Below are 17,495 nucleotides of genomic sequence, written 5' to 3'. Positions count from 1 at the left end.
ATTGCTAATTCTATGTCTTTCTGTGGCTTTGAAAAGAAAGGCTGCTCAAGCTTTCTTGGCTCTTACTTCAAAAGATTAGAAGAAGTTTTCTTCCTTTTTTTGTTTTTTTTTAGGACTGGAGATCAAACCCAGGTCCTCACACATAAGCACTCTACCACTAAGCTACATCCCTAGACTGGATTCTTCATATTTCTATAGGCCCTAAATAATTAAGATTAAACACAGACATTGCTGTTTTAAGGCATGCTATGCAATTAAAAATAAGATTAGATATATGGAAAAGTTAATGAGGAGTTCTATCATGATCAAATTTTTAAAATATGTTCTAACTAGCATGCCTTAAATAAATTGTTCCTAGTCTGAGGAAAAGAAATGCATGATTTTTTTTATCCATTGGCAAATGATATTTGCATTTTTATACATACCAATAGCTTTTTAAAAAATTTCATAAATTAAGCCGATAGCCAGCTGTAAGTATAGCACTTTAAATTGGTTGAAAATAGTAACATGTTTTCCCCAAAACAATAGAATGAAACTTCCATAAACTAAAGGACCATAATAGTAAAGTCCCTGTGTATCAAATCTTTTTTATTATATTTTACTATTATTTTCTGGCAATAATAGGGTTTGGAACTCAGGGCCTTACTTGAGCCACACTCCCAGTCCTTTTGGCTCTACACTATTTTATGTGGGCTGACTTTATTTCTAACAGTTCGCATGAACATATAACTATATCTGTAATAAAAAACTCAGATGTCATCAAGATAATTTTTTTCATAAATAACTCACATTAGAAGGACAATACATGTCCATTTTCCCAGTGATCTTTTTTTCTTTCTTTTTCTTTTTTATTGTTGTGCTGGGGGTACACTGTGGCACTTACCGGAGTTCTTATCAAATATATCCTACTTGAATTCACCCCCTCCATCATTCTCCTTTATCTCCCCCCTATCCCATTCCTGGAATAGTTTCAGCAGGTCTCATTTTTCCATTTACATACTTGTATACACAGTATTTGCACCATATTCACCCTCCTACAACCTTTCCCCACATCCTCCCCCCTCCCACTGGTACCAGCCCCCGAGATAGGACCTAAAGATAGGGTTTCATGCTTTTTTCTCAAACCATGATCCTTCTATACATGCCTCCCATGTAGTTGGGGTTATAGGTGTGACCACCGAGTCCAGCGTGTTCTTTGAGATAGGATCTTGCTAATTATTTTTTCCCAGGCTAACCCTCAAATAGCAGTCCTTCTATCTTTACCTCCCAGGTAGCTGGGTTTATAGGTATGAGTCACCATTGCTGGCTTATGTTTTATTTTTGAGATAGGGTCTCATTTTGTAGCTCAGCTGGTCCTCTGCCTTCTCCTCCTCAGTGCTCAGATCATATACATGTGCTACCATGCCTGTCTTTGAAATCTCTGAACGGGCTTGGCATAAATTCTGTTTCTTTATACAATAAACTTTTGAGATTCTAGGTTTTCTTCTGCAGGGAATATTGTTCAATTTTGTAGCTCCTGAAAATATATCTCAGTAGCATAACAGGAATCATTATATGGGTTTAGATTATTTTTATTAGCTTTGTCAATGTTACAATATCTTTATTCTTATTCTAAACATTCTTAAGATAGAATTGGTTATTATATGATTATAACTATATACACTATCAAACCCTTTGATTGCAAGTAGCTGATAGGGCTGCTGGACACTCCTGATTTTAATTTTTTAGTATTTTTTTCTATTTTAATCAATGAAATTAAACATGTAAAATAAATGTTCCTTAGTTAATTTGCATATGCATTTTAAGTACTTCTGAACCTATTTTGCATTTCACATCAACAAAAAAAATGCAAAGAAAACATGCCATTTCTCTACAGCATATATATTTGAAAGGTTCCATTTTCAAAAAGCAATCACATTCAACTTATCTTCAAAGTAAAAGAATAGGCCTTACTACCTTAAGATCATTATTATTTTTATGGATATTTTTGAATTTCCATGGAGTTTCAATTTCAGTCTACTTTCCTTTAAAAATAACTGAACTCCAAATTTGACAAAAAATATTTAATGACCTATTCCTGAAGGGAGTTTAGAAAGAAAATGATCAACTGGTAAGCATTTGGCATTACCTCAGGCCATAAACTAATAAGCCAGCTGTTGACCACTGTTAATGAATGTTTAGCAGGGAAGAGAATGGTTAAAATTTGCGAGCTCACCTTTACAAACACTGTTTTCACATAAATGGGCAAGTCTCCATGAGCACTGCCATACCCTCCTACTATACTGAAGCCCAAGCCATCTGGTCCTCGGTCTAGGGTGATAGACTTACACTGCGGAGGTCTACAGAAAAGGAAGGAGAAAGGAGGTTTGGAATTTAGATGTATATATTATATATACATACATATATTTGAATCTGTAAGTTATACATTATCTGACATCTACCTAGAGCTAGCATACTTCTCTATACTACTGCCAGGAAGTATATTATTGGTATTTTGGGGATGCTTAAATTGTCAATGCATGCTGTGTTCAGTATTTGAAATTTACATAATCTAATAAAATCCTACTTAGCACCCTAATTCTATTACTCATCTACAGTTGCCTTAAACTAACATTCATGGCATGTTCTCATGGCACAGAGAACCTCATTCTTTTTCTAGTTTATTTAAAGTGAGAGGGCTGAAGTTCAGGGGGCTATCATGAAGTAAGTCGTAAATGTCACAACTCCCAGCTCAGAGAGAAAATCGATTACAAGCATTGTAAAAGCTACATCAAATTATTTCAAAATTCTAATGTGGCACTCTTTACTCGTCCTATTTTCTAATGCTTTTGTATCCAATGTTATTATCCAATCCAGTGGCTTTTTTAATCAAAAAGACATTAAATGAGTAGGCAGCAATAGAAAAATTTAAAAGATAAATGTAATTCATTCCATGTCATGCATGGTGTGGACAGCAGAGTAAAATGTTCCTTCCAAAAATCAGAGATGGATACATAGCTATCTGTCTTTATTTGTTGATTTTACTTTTATTAGCTAAACCCATGCCAGTTATTTGACAGTGCTAGAAATATAGTACAGAGAGTTCAACTTCCAGGAAGACTTGATCTGCAAGCAACAAATGATATACCAACTATAATACATGAGCTCACCCTAAATCATCCTGAAAAATACTGCTTGACGTCAGCCCAGTGAAAGAAAGACTAGAATTGACAGGCTCCTGCTGATGACCTGTGACCACACTCACATCTCCTCCAGCAACCACCTGTGCACAGGGGAAGTGTAGAAAGAAAAACACATGTTCATGTTGCTAGGGAGACACCAGTCATTTTTCTTCAAAAAGAACATTTGGATTAAGATGTGCATTTTATTGTCCACTTAATCATAGACATGATTAAAACACAACCAAAAAGAAAGAAATTTCACAAGGTACAGAGGCCTCTTAATTGTTCAGATAGTAAAAATAATATAATTCAATTCCACAGTGTTCTTTGATACTTTTAAAACATGGTCTCATGAACAATTATTTTTTAAAGATCTTTAGAATATAAGCCACTCACTCACACTACTTAGCAATTAATCATTTATTGCTAAGGCCCTATGTTTTTCCCCTTAGCTATAAAGAATGAAACAATGAATGCATTAGGATAACATGTTACACAGGGTGTCTCATACATATTTTCTTAGAGCTATCAATTTAATCATTTATGTATAAGGGATAGATTAAATAAAATAATAGCAGGAGATTTAATAATTTTTACTGCTTCAAAATTGAAAGCTCCTGTGTCCTCAAGCTATCTATATTCTGAATAGTGCTTGGGATAAAAACCTTACCTGCATTTCAATGGAGCCAGAGGCATTTTTCAGTAAATTAACTGCTTGAGTGTGTGTCATCCCCTCAGTGGATGTGCCACAGATAGTGACAATCCTATCCCCAACCTGCAAAGGAGAGAAAGAAATAACCATCTGCTAAAGCAAAGTGGGACTCTGAGAGCATCATGGTCTCCTCTGTCATCCACATCACATGGATACTGCCACCAGCCACTGAAATAAACCAAGGAAAATTCAAAGAACCATCACAAAAAGAAGTGGTGAGAGTGATTTCTACGCAGACTCTTTTTCTTTTTCAGGGGTGGTACTGGGATTTGAACTTAGGGACTCAGGACTTTGTATGTGCTAGGCAGGCACTTTACCACTTGAGCCATGCCTCTAGCGGCACAGTGATTTCTACATAGCTCTGGGAGTGGGGAAGGAAAAAAATCATTCTTCCCTTTTAATCATTTCTCCTGGGTAAGATATTACTTCCTATTAAAATAATAAAATATCAGTATCGTGTAAAACAGAACTTCCCTGGGCACTGTCACTAGAGTTATTAGATGTGGCCCTAACTCAGGAGTTGGCAAACCAAGCCCCATAGGCAAAATCTGGCCTAATGCCTACTTGGGTTAATAAAACTTGGTTGGAAGACAGCCGTGTTCATCTGGCTGTTTCAGAGGGCAGAGTGGAGAGGTTGCAACAGAGATTCCTATGTCCCAAAGAGCCTAAAATACTATCTGTCCTTCAGAAAAGTTTGCTAACCACTGTGGTATGTGTTCAATCAGGTTTTAAGTGTCAGCCATATGTTTAGAAATCATAAGAGGCTGAATCACTCTCAACCTAGAAACTATTTAAATTAATATGAGCTTTTGTTTAAAGTATGAGACCACAGAGATTTTGCTTCACAGAGACTGAGTTTCCTTAAAACAACAGTCGTGTGATTTCACAGCTGGGCAGTTAGCCTAGGTTCCATCATAGGGATCTATATTTGGATAATCCCTTGAAGCACATTTTGTATAGTTTTATAATATTGCAAGTCACATTTACATTAAATTTTTGCAGAATTTATAATCAAATACATATAAATGATATTTTTCAATATAATAAGGTTAAACCAATATTTAAACCAATGAAACACGTAAGGGAAAAGTTTCACTTCATACTGGTGTTCAGAAAATACTTGGCTTTCTTTTAAATTGTTCCACAGAATGTTAAACGTGTAATAAAAATATATAGAGATGACTATAAATCTTCCCATTTCATTTACTTGCAAATTTGCATTAGACAACATCGTTGCTCTTATCCTCTAATTTTTCTTACTCTTTTATTCAAATCAAGCCCTACTATGGCTTGATTAGTTGACTTAAAAGCAAATACAAACATTTAAAACAGTCTTGCTATAGGTGACCAGATTTAAAGGGTTTGTTGAAAAAAAAAAAGTTTGGTATATTGTTTATTGTTTGGGCTACTATAGTTATTAGTAAAACTTACTCTGAGTTTCTGGGTCTGAGCTGCAACACCATTTGGGTGCATCATTGCAATAAATATTGGAACATCCCCAAGTGGGCTGCCCACTCCTCCAGCAATGCTGATTCCCAGTGAGTCAGTAGGCCCCTGCCACAGAACAGATACATTTTGGTCATTTAATTGACTTTTTGTTTATACTATCATCAACTCTGATCTTTTAGGTGTGAAAATGTAGCTCAAAAAAACTATTACTTTATTTGACATAGATCTGTAGTATGGTTTAAGAAAATGAGCACGTGTTTAGGAAATAAAAGCAATTAAGACACACTAAAAGGAAATCCTATTGTAGGACTGATGAGAAAGAGGTAAATTCACAAAGTGAAAAAAATACAATTTGAGAATTAAAGAGGTCTGTGTTCAAAGCCAGGAACCCATGCTTTCAAACCTTGTGACCTAGAATGAGTCCTCCCAATCAACCAGTGGATCTTCATTTATAAAATGGACGTAACAGTGCCTGTCACAAAAGGCTGCAGTCATTACTAAGTACACATGACATAAAGTTTCTACCAGAATGTTCAGCACATGGTAAAGGCTCAATAAGCCATAGCTTCTTTACTTTCTTCTCTTATGCATGGCTGCAGGGAATTCTGTTTCAGAAGAACTGGAAGCATCTGCTGAAGAGAATGGCTTACTGACTGACTGATGTAAGTGAGAGGCAGGGAACTGTGTAGTGTGGGGTCAGGGTGATGTCATTTTTATAGTACAGAACATATAAGCAGTGATTTTTCAAATGCAGTATCATAATTACGAAATCAACAAAGACTGCATTGTACTATTTCTACCATATACAATATACACATTCTTTTTTTCAGATGGGAACTTTAAAGCAGTAAAATACTTAATAGGAAAATACAAATGAAGATGCTTCAGAAGACACCAAGTACCTTTTTTATTTCAACTGTTCTTAATCCCTGTATTTCAGATGCAACTGTAAAGGCAAAAAAAAAAAAAGAAAGAAAGAAAGAAAGAGAAAAACATGGTTATTAAATCATCTTTTTGCTCATTTTAATTCTAGCCAGTAGATGGAGGTGGATGGGATTAAATGGGCTATCTTATTTTTGTTTTTCTGAAAGGCAGTACTCAGTTACTAGCACTACACAAGATTAGAGCTGTCTCACATATGAATTCTTTATTTCTCTAGTTGAAAAATGTACATACCATCCCATTTCTTCCTCTCATTTTAAGCATTGATTATATAACTGTATAATCCACTTTAAATGAGTCAAGGACAGAATGTGCTTTGAATAAAAAGATGCATACACAGCTGAGAGGAATAGTCACACATGCATTAAAAAGCTCCATGGACTTAAGTGCCTAAATTTCTAGAATATTAGCCACATTGCAAACACAGTTTGCCATATGGTCAGTTTCTTCAATTTGAACAACTCTCAACCAATGCACCAAGCCAAAAACCCCTCTACATCATGATTTCATGTAATTAAAACACAGGAGGATCATATTAATGTTCTCAAAATTTTTGCAATTTTCATGGAAGTAGGTAGCTTCACTTAATGGCATTTTTCTGATTTTTTTGGAGTTACATTAAACAGAGAAAGGAAACAGAATCAAATATGCCAATCTGCTTTGGTAAGAAAAAAAAATTACAGAATCCTGATCATAATGTTTCATATATCTTGCAGGATAAACATCAAATGGGAAAAGCTGCCCAAAGGCACAACTTCATGTTATTCAGATTTTTGGCCAATATATTTTTGTACACATACTTAAGAGTATGGGATAATTTTGGGGTGGGGAAGAACTCAGAGGTAAACAATAAAAAAAGCCAGTATTAACAGTCAAAATTCATACTGGTAAATCATGCTTAAAATATTGAACCAAACTTACGTGCATTCTTCTTTGAGCTACTTTCCAACAACTCAGATGTACTTATTCCAGAGAGTGGAAGAGTAAAAGATGACAGGCTGCCTTCACTCACCTATAAATACGCAACAATTACTTTAGAAATTTCTAGGAATTCCCCTGAAATACCAGTTAGGGTATACCTGCTAAATACCACTTATTTCAGAATTCAATCCTTTTATTGCATCTAGAGAGGAATAATATTATGCAAAAGTAGCAATGGATAATTTGAAGGGTAATTTAAACACAGGTTCTATATACTTTTCTTTTTAAGGAACAATTTGCTTACTTACATAATCAAATTGAAGCTAAAAGAGTAAAGGAATGTAGCATCAATCTACCTACAATTTTAGTGGATTTTTATAATTTCATTCAGGCTTTCTTTCTAAATTTGAACAAATGATGGAAAAAGACTAGGACTTAAAGAACTGTAGAATTAGGGCCAGTTCGTAGGAAACTAATGGTGGTAATTAAGGAAGTGAGTAAACAGTCTTTAAGGATCAACTCATGAAACAGGCTTCTGTCATGAGAAGGCAGGGTTGAGGACAGGGGTTTTCCAAGACTTGAATTATTTTAACATCATGTTTTATACATATTTTAAACACTCACCTATATGAGATTTTTCAGCTGAATACTTTTTATATCTTAAAATGTATTATTTTGATAGGCTTTACACCTAGTAGTTGGTTAACTTTTAAGACTCTAGAAAAAAGAAGAATGTGTAAAACCAAGTTCCTGAGAATGGTTTAAATGACTCGAGCGTTATACCTTATCTACCTGCATGCTCATCTCTTGTTCTTCCCTAACTCAAAGTGTGCCCTCAGTCACATGCTGCCAGGGGGCAGACCTGTGTCCATGCCTCCAGAAGGACCCTGCATAAAGCTGTCTTTACTCTCTTCTACTAGACACCTGAACTGGTCACCCTGATGAATTTCACAACTACCTACCTGGCTGCTTTGAGAAGGCCTCCTCTCTGAATGGAATGGGCCAGCTTTGATTCTTCCAACTTCCAGGGTTACTGTGCCTAGGGAGCACTGGGGAAATAGTTGTTTTATAAAACTTGTTAAGTAAAATTCTATAGTCATCTTTAGGAAAACATAGTGTACTTTCAAGACTGAGATTTGAAAGACATCTTCCTTTTATGATTTCCACAGGCAAGGACACCTCTACGCTTTTGAGAGAAATGTCTTTGTAAAAATATTAGAACTAATAAAAGTAATAACAAACAGTAACAGCAACACTGTCTGTATCATTACTTCATAATTTATATGGAGACTTTTTCTACCAAGGCAAAGAGAAAGTGAGAATTGTGCAATTTCACATAAAACATACAAACTTAGTCTGAATTAACTGAATAACTCAGGGTTTAAAAAAGAAACAAAACAATAGAACCATCACAAATTTGTTTTGCTCTTAATAGGAGAGGTACTCTGCTAACTGTGTAAAGTCTCTGTTGTCATAATATAGCTGACTAGCCCCATTGCACAATACTTAAATAAAGATTGCTATAAATGCAAAGTAAGAATTAAAGACAATTTCACTGTAGTCCTTTAAAAATAAGCAATAGGTATGCAAGAAATGCTTGCAGTCTAATACTGAAAATAGCATGAGTTTGGTGCTTGAGATCCTGGAATTTTTGGAGTTAGACAAACACTGACTTAAATTGAGGTTGTGATTTACTAGCTGGGTGATCATATGGATGTCTGACCTTGATATATCTGCTATTCTGCATTTTAAAAATGTAAGCATTACAGATTGCTGTTAAAAGTAATCCAGGTACAGTGCTTATGACAGTGTCTAGGGCAAAGTAGTATTAATATAAACACTGGACTTTGACATTATTACGCTGCATCTGAGCAGGTACAAGGGAACTGTGCTCTTCAACAGGTTGGCCATGGAACAAACTTTGAAAGGTCAAAACATGGCCTGTAATCTGATTTTGTTTGTATTGTTGGGCCCAGGCTTTGTAGCCCAAAACTCAACACACCCTTTTTGGACCTGTTTATGTTTTTGGCTTGTATAACTACAGAGGCTCTCAAGCCCCTACATTAATTATTCACTATGAAATGTTGTAATGTTATAATTCTTTCCTCTCTCTATAACACATTTTTCTAAGTTCAGGGTTTTTATTATGATAAGCAATTAAAGTAATTTTTCCATGATAAAAGCAGTTCCTTCTAATCAAAGAAATATTTGAAAATAAAATGAAAAAAGGAAGAGGGGGAAATGCAGGGTATTTGTAACAACTGCCTTATAATTACTGTGACAAAGCTTCGAAGATTTTATTTCACATAGTGATATTGACATAGTAAATGAATTTTTTTCTTATCTTCTCTGCTGATTATATATCTTTTCATGTTAATATAATTGTCATGAACATCATTTTAAACAGACATATCTGTCATAACACTTTGGAATATAATTGACAAATGCAGAGTTTGTTAAACATGTTGCTGCCAATTTACCTATTATTACAAATATCACTTAAAGTTTATGTGTACACATTTTGTATATTAAGAATTAGTTACACAAAATTTTTAAATGAATTACTAAGTCAAAACAACAACATTAACAAGCAGCAGCAAAACCAAACATGTAACTTATATAACTATTTAAGGCATTGATTATCTATTGCTAAACTGGTTTCAAAACTGAATGGTTTAAATGATTTCAAAACCATATTGTTTTAGGAATACTTCCTTCCCTCTTTCTTTAAGATATGTCAATCTTACAGAGTTAACTTTTTTTCTGGCAGACCCTGGGGTTTGATCAGGGCTTTAGCACTTGTAAAGCAGGTATTTTACCACTTCAATTACACCCTCAGTCCATTTTACTCTGGCTATTTGCATGGGTCTCACAAACTATTTGCCTTGGCTGGCCTCAAACCTTGATCCTCCTGATCTCAGACTCCCAAGTACCTAAGATTACAGGTGCCAGGCAATACTTGTTTTTAATTTATATCTGAGAGGAAGCTATTGTTCCTTAAAGAATTCTGATTACCTTGTTTTGATGACTGACAACTCTAAGAAATAAGAGATTTTAAGATATGCTTTTGTTGATAACTAAATCCATGAAGCCCAGCACTGAGAGGCTCCCACTAGTATTGGACCCTTGTCGGCTTGACTCCTGCTACACAGCCATCTGTGGTCTCACATTTACACACAACCAGGACAGGGACACTGATTGAGGATGAGAATTTTCTAGTCAATGTTGAAACACATTAGGTAAGAGAAAACAATTAGATAAGCATTGCCTTATTTATTTATAGGGATACAAATTCTCTCTAGAAACTAGAATATTCCCTAACAAGGTATATGTCTATAGTACTAAGAAGTGACTATTTTGTACATTACAACTTTTTTTTTTAAAAAAAGAGACAGGTTCTGCCTTCCAATCAGAAAACTATCCTTCATAGATAAGTTTGAAATTTTCTTTTGAAGAAATCTGTAAAAGTGTTTAAGCTTAGAATGGTCCCTAAGGGTGGAGACCTTACAACTGCTAGAATAATTACAGTGAAGGTACTGCCAAGTGAATCTGCTTTAAGTTCACCTCACTGTGTAAGACTGACCCACCCAATATGAACTTAAAGGATAATCTGCAGACATGCTGTGGGGACCTTTCTCTCCACATGGAGCAGATGTGCCAAGTCACTTTCCTCAGGGTGCCCATCCCCAAGATAATAATCTTCATTTAAACTGAGGTCGCAGTAATAAATCCTGAAATAAACATGGAAGAGTGGAAGCTGAGACTTTTGTGGTCTAAATACGTGTTTTTCTTTCAAGGAAAGGTACATACAATACTCACCTTAAAGATAAAAGATTTGTTAACATTTTGGACACTCGGTTCATAATTCCTACTGCCCATAATTAACTATGTAACAACAGATAGCAGCTAATCCTAAGTACCCTATTAGAAATCTGTCACTGAAATATGCTATTGTACATATAAATGTACTTCATTTGAGATGACATATTAAATAGAGAGAAATGGCAGTTAAATGTTAAATTCTTTCTTCTTCCATACTATTACTTTTTTCTTCAGTACTGGGGATTGAACCCAGGGTCTCATGCATGCTAGTGCTCTACCACTTGAGGCAAGCCTCAGTACAAACTTTCTTTTTGGCATCTGATTTTCACCTTTAGCAAAGCAGCAACTGCTTCCTGGGTGGCATTACGGACATCTTCTCCATTCACCATTAATATCTGGTCTCCCTGCATTAGTCTCCCATCAGCATCTGCAATTCCTCCTTTGACGATGTCTGATACAAATACTCCAGTATCATTTCTGAAACAATTTTAAATTTCAATATTATTAGTTTCCCTCAACTTTAGTGCAATGCTTTTTTTTTTCCTTTATAGTTGTACTGGGTGGGGGTACATTGTAACATTAACAAAGGTTCTTACAATGTATCAAATATATCATACTTGAATTTGATAAAAAGCTAATATTTTTAAATGAAAAAATCGTCTACTTTAAAACATCTTATTGATCTGAGCAATGCTTGGGCAACGTTAGTAGAGTATGTTTTGGAACAAGTGATAGCTTATGTCTTAAGACTTCACAGATTAAAAAGACTGTTCATAGGAATATTTATTCTTCATCAGTTACATACTATGAACAGAAGTGGGTGATATGAGTAGAAGTGGATGCTATTATTATTTTATAGGCCACACATCTAGTAAATGGCAAAAATGGAATTTAAGAGTGATTCTCTGGGTGCTTAATCTATTATTCTTTCTACACCATCATAAAGTCTTAAATGGATATTGACCTATGGCTATGCAAATATGCTGCTCTATCACTAACACCATTAACATTATTGAAAATAAGTAACATACATGTATCTTAAACCAAAAGCACTTATTACTCAAAACTACCATGACTGTGGTGTTTTTATTTTAAGTCATTACAGCTAACTCTCATGTGAGAGATTTATCTAAAACGAGCAAATGTTAATCTTAATCTAATCCTTCCAAAAAACTAAAAACAAATAAAAGCCTCAAACTTCCTATAAAGATACAAAAGTAACTGTAAATAGAAGTATATAGTGAAAACTAAATGTTATCATTTCTTCTTGCCAATGGCCATCAAACAAGCCATTATACCACCTGTTCCTGGGCTTTTCTATTTTTGAAATAAGAGTATTAGATCAGATAGTCTTTGTATGCTCTTCTCAAGACAAAAGATTTATTATTACAAGTTTTTATAGTATCCTGGTGACCCACATGTTGTGGCAGCTTGGTATCCCAACATGTGTATCATATTTCATGGGAACTAGACTATTGATACTGTATTCTAAAAAGAAGTGCCTACGTTTTCAGACACATTCCCACTGGGATTCAAATAATATGCTACATTATTTCTGAGCATTAAAAAAAAAGTTAGTCTTTAATTGTCTCTGAACAAAATAAAGGTCTATAAAAGTCCCTTTATTCTCATACAGAAATACTGCTGCAGAACCAGGTGAGCATGTGCTGTTTTTGCCATGCTGAAGTGTCTATTTCCAAAGGGTACTAGGACACAAAGGTTACAATTTCACAGATTTTTTTATTCACTGGAAAAATAAACTGCTTTGAAATTGTGGGTATCTGAAGAGTAAAAAATATTGCTTATTAACTTAGGACCACTGGCAAAACAGAGTTGTTTTTTACTGAATGCTGACTTCATTTGTTTAGTTATCTTGTATATTATGATCATCCTAGGCTTATAATACTAAAAAGATGAAAGATTTATGGAATTTAATTTTTGTTACTACTACTTACATATAAATATCCCTAAATATATACAAATATTTAAATAAATTAGGTACTGAATTTATATACATGCTCTAATTATACCTCACCCCCCTGCTTTATGCTTCTGGTCCCTTGTTGATGGCACATTCTTGGTCATGCTAACCCTTCTCCCTAGAATATCCTCCATCTCCGTTAATAGAACAACTATCATTTATTCCTTTTAGCCTCAACTCAGGCACCTCTTTTCTTGGAAATTTTCCTAATACAGTTCTTTTAAATAGGATCACTTGGTCTCTTTCTCCATTGCTTTTGTGGCTTCCCCACAATGTGTTTCTGTCATTCATCAATACATTAATTTGTTGCAAAAATATATTTAATTCTCATACATCAGACTGAGTTTTTTGAGGTCAGGTACCATTTAATATTTAACTCTGTTACTCAGAAACCAATGTGTTTTTGCACACAGCAGGCCCTTAAAAATTACGAAATAGCTTTTTGTTGAGTATCTTCAAAATCTCCTAATACACTGATTGAAAAAGTTCAAGAACAGTGTCTTCCGAAGCCCCCTCAGTGAGTGGGCCAATGGCAGCTACCTGTAGAACACAAACCATTTATAAAGACTCTATTACTGCCACAATCATTTCCAAAAGACACTGTATTTGTCTTCCCCAGTCACACCTTTTACCAACAATACTTAATCCCAGGCCTTTTCCTGGCTTCTTCTGCAGTTCAATGGTGAGGGCATCACACACATCCTCCTCTTTGTAAGGTGCCTCGTCTCGGTAGAGTGTCAGTCGCACTCTTTGTGGTGTCTGTCTCAGAACATTGATTGCTTCATCATGAGTGGCTTTTCTCAAGTCAATTCCATTCACCTGTACAAAAATGGGACACGGATGGTGAATTAGGTTAGGTACTTGAAAAAAAAAAAAGAAAGGTAGAAGGAGGGAGAAAGGAGAGAGAGAAAGAAGCAAAGAAAGAAGCACACCTTCCTATTACTTTTCCGTTATTTTTGAAGGGCAAAAATAAGCATCTGTACCTCTAAAATCTGGTCTCCAGCCCAGAGTCTTCCATCTTTACATGCTGCTCCTTCTTCATAAACCTCATGGATAATAATGGCACCCTAAGGGCCCAAACACAACATAGGCATGGTGAGAAGAAAGGAGTCCAAGCATACTGAACATTCATAGACAGTCAAGCAGTCAAGAGTTATGCACGTGTGGGTCGATATATGAGCTGCATATCATAATTTAAGGAAATATATAACAATACAATTTTTGCTGCAAGGCTCAAAAAAGTTTCTATTTTTTCATGATACAGAGGTTGAATGAAAATGTCATAAAATTTATAAGTGATATATATATATATTAATATAATAGAGATGTATCACTCTTCCGATCCACAAAAAAATGATTTTTAAAGTATTTTCTCTTCAGGTCATATAAATCTTTTGCCTTTTACTAAAGTAATTTTGACAGTTAGAAAATCCTGTCTAAAAAGTATCCAATTTTTCAACCTAGATATTAGCAAAATGGGAATCAAAATATGGCAAGGACTGATGAAATGATAGAAACATTTAAAAAAACCTAAAATTCACATCCACAAATGTAATAGAATCTTTCTGAGTCAGTATGGCTTATTTGAATTAATAATCCCATAATTATATTGAATTATAATCCCATAATGGCATTATATAGCTGAATACTTGCCATATAAATTAAGACACATTTTTGTCATCCCATTGTATTTCATTTAGCAAAACTGACAGAAATCTCCCATCATGGTCTCTCAAGACCTTCTGAAGGCTGCCCACATGGCTGCAGCACATCTGGTGGGTACTCACCAGCAGCGTGTCAGATCCCCCAACAATGCTCAGGCCTAGTCCCGTTCGCCCTTTGGAAATCTCAATTGTTGTTTCACAGCCAGGGATAATGGGGCAGGTTGCAGGATCAGAAGCAAAGATCGCTGGTGTGGATGATCTGCTTGAACCTAAAAATAAATTTATTATGAAATGACATACAAATAAAAACTGATTAAGTGGCATATATGTCAAATTCACCACACAGGTTGCCTTTGATGGACGGAGTGGGTAACAGAATAAAGAAGACTTCAAATTTGCCTTAAATCTTTTAGTTATTATTTATTTTAAAATATCAAAGAAATATGACTAAATTAAATCAGGTATCAGTTAGTGGGCACAAATTACTTGTTTAATTATTTTACTATGGTATTCCATACTTTTCAAATTTCTAGAGATAAAAGACAGGACATGAAGGAAGAACAGAGAGTTGGACCGAACCTCTAGTTTCAATGTGATGGTTACATTTCACTGGAGCCAAACACACTTTTTATGAAATAAACATTTGTAAGTCTCAGAACAGACATATGTTGCAGACTTAGAAGCACATTCAAGGAAAACCACACAACACAAAGCATATGATTGATTTTGGTCCTGGTGCCTACTTTGCAGAGCTTTTTTATGTTTTTCTTTTCACTTTCTTCTTATCTTCAAACATCAATTCTTACATAATCAATCCTGAGCATAAATTCATACACACACACACACACACACACACACACACACACACACACAAAGCATTTTAAGTTTGTCTCCATGGATCTCACTTGATGTTTTTTATATTCTGATATTAATTGTTGATACATATAGCTCAGAATTGAATACAGAAGAAAAGATTATGGAAAAAGAAGAATATAATCCCACACCTTGTTTTATAAGTCTTCATATAATATCATATGTTTTATGATACAACAAAAAGCACACAGTAATAGCATGTTTTGGGAAAGCTAGGACACTTGTAGAGCAGCGTATGCTGTAGACAAGATGTTCTCTTTTTAGGAAATCAGAAACAGACTATTTTCTTGCTCCTGAAATGGTAAGAACAGGTGCATGGTATGTTCTTTTATGTTAAGCTTTCACTTAACATTTCCTTTTTTATAGACAATGCTATTTAGAGACCAACATAAAAGTTGAAAAATGAGAATATTTCCATAAAATCTTTTAACTTCAGCAAATCATCCAGTCTTTTTAAATAGAGGGTTACTTTCATCAGAGATGTATTAAGACTTTTTGTACAACTATGAATGTTTTAAAATAGTGTTTCCTTAAAAACCTGTCAAAAGAAATGGAATGTTTCAATTATTGGTCAGGGGAGACCATCCACCCTCTGCTGCAGAAAACCCAAAGTGTTTAAATCATTTTTTAAAAAACCGAAGCTGCAGAGCTTAGAATTTACCATTTTATTATACACTAGTGTAATTTTTCTAAAAAGTAACTAAAAGAATAATTTGCCTTCATATAATAAAGCACTGTCTCATAGTCCACATACATCTATTTCATGTAGTTTGATATAAATTCTAATAAACCTCAGCTTCAGAACTCATGTCTACTATGCATGTGGAAATGACTAGCATTTTTAAGATTTTTGGAGTCACAGGCAGTGCTGTGAAATAGTACCATTGTATCCATTCGATAAATGCAGAGGCATGGAGAAACTACTTTCTGATTATAAAAAGAGGATCTATAAACTGATATTTCTGATTCATTAGTTACATATCTGGAATCACAGGTACCCTTAGTAAGGGAATCCTGGAGAGCAAAGACCAGTCTCTTGTAGAGAGGAAGATGAGGCTGCAGTGGGAGGGTGGTTTTCCAAAGGCACCATGGATGGTTAATGCACAGCACACAGATCTGCTATCTGTGGGTCCAGGATACTTTCTTCAGGAGCCCCTTCCTTTAAACCCCCTCTCACCAAAGGGCTCCCTGACTAAGCCCTTTCACACTCGGCCACAAGCAGGCATTTGGCTCCCAAGGAAGGACACTGCTGAGCATGACATGTGTGCAGGACTCGCATGAGTGGCCCTTACTTCGCATTGGCTCTGGTTCCAGTTCAGGGACACCAGACTGTGGGACTGTGGGAGACTGCAGGCTGCTCTGTTCTTCTCCAGTGGCTGCATCAGCTGCTGAAGGAATGGTCTGGGAATCTGGATTCTCAGCACAAATGGTCAGTCTTACTGTTGTCTTTGCTGTTTTCAGAAGGCTAATAAACTGGCAAATAAACACAAATTAGTGTGTGGGGGGGTGGCCCAAACAATGCATATATATGTGACTAAATGAAAAACGGTAAATAAAAGAACCCCACAAATTAGAAGACTTATACAAATACAAATCATCAGTATTGCTGGAATCTAATTCTATCCATCATTGAGAGAAGAGACAGAGGCAAATGGTAGCCAAAGAAATGGCTCCAGTTTTTCTCTGCTTTCTCCAAATGCCCAATATAGTCAAAGCCATGGTTAATTTCTACTCTAATTCTAGTTCTGATCAAATTCTTCCTTATGTAGGTCCAAGGCTTTCAACTTTTTACATTTCTAGTTACTCTTGTGCATTTATATGAATCTTAGAAGACACATGGGGCATTTTACCTAATTTCTGATTCTTCAGAGAAACAGAAATTCTGATTCAACTGAATCTGAAGCAATTTACACACTTTTAATAAAACAAACACATAGAAATGCAAGATAGGAAAACTATGTAATAGAAAA

At 35.1% G+C, this 17,495-nt stretch overlaps 1 protein-coding gene across 22 annotated transcripts in view; it reads right to left on the bottom strand.

Moving 5' to 3' along the window:
• Mpdz (multiple PDZ domain crumbs cell polarity complex component) overlaps positions 1 to 17,495 on the bottom strand; it is a 170,614-nt gene that overhangs the window by 3,932 nt on the left and 149,187 nt on the right. For 21 of the 22 annotated variants that reach the window (XM_074051850.1, XM_074051856.1, XM_074051855.1 and 18 more), the window contains 12 exons: positions 16,818 to 16,998; positions 14,776 to 14,921; positions 13,972 to 14,055; positions 13,614 to 13,807; positions 11,337 to 11,484; positions 8,148 to 8,234; positions 7,186 to 7,276; positions 6,225 to 6,268; positions 5,305 to 5,427; positions 3,832 to 3,936; positions 3,150 to 3,262; positions 2,216 to 2,339 (listed from right to left, as the gene is read on the bottom strand). In XM_074051850.1, coding sequence (XP_073907951.1) covers positions 2,216 to 2,339; positions 3,150 to 3,262; positions 3,832 to 3,936; positions 5,305 to 5,427; positions 6,225 to 6,268; positions 7,186 to 7,276; positions 8,148 to 8,234; positions 11,337 to 11,484; positions 13,614 to 13,807; positions 13,972 to 14,055; positions 14,776 to 14,921; positions 16,818 to 16,998 — 1,440 coding nt within the window. The remainder of the gene's footprint in view (positions 1 to 2,215; positions 2,340 to 3,149; positions 3,263 to 3,831; positions 3,937 to 5,304; positions 5,428 to 6,224; positions 6,269 to 7,185; positions 7,277 to 8,147; positions 8,235 to 11,336; positions 11,485 to 13,613; positions 13,808 to 13,971; positions 14,056 to 14,775; positions 14,922 to 16,817; positions 16,999 to 17,495) is intronic. The other variant, XM_074051863.1, reaches the window with a different exon arrangement.

The sequence above is a fragment of the Castor canadensis genome, chromosome 13 (genome assembly GCF_047511655.1).
Source record: "Castor canadensis chromosome 13, mCasCan1.hap1v2, whole genome shotgun sequence".
NCBI lineage: Eukaryota > Metazoa > Chordata > Mammalia > Rodentia > Castoridae > Castor > Castor canadensis.
This window is presented reverse-complemented; position numbering and strand designations above follow the sequence as displayed.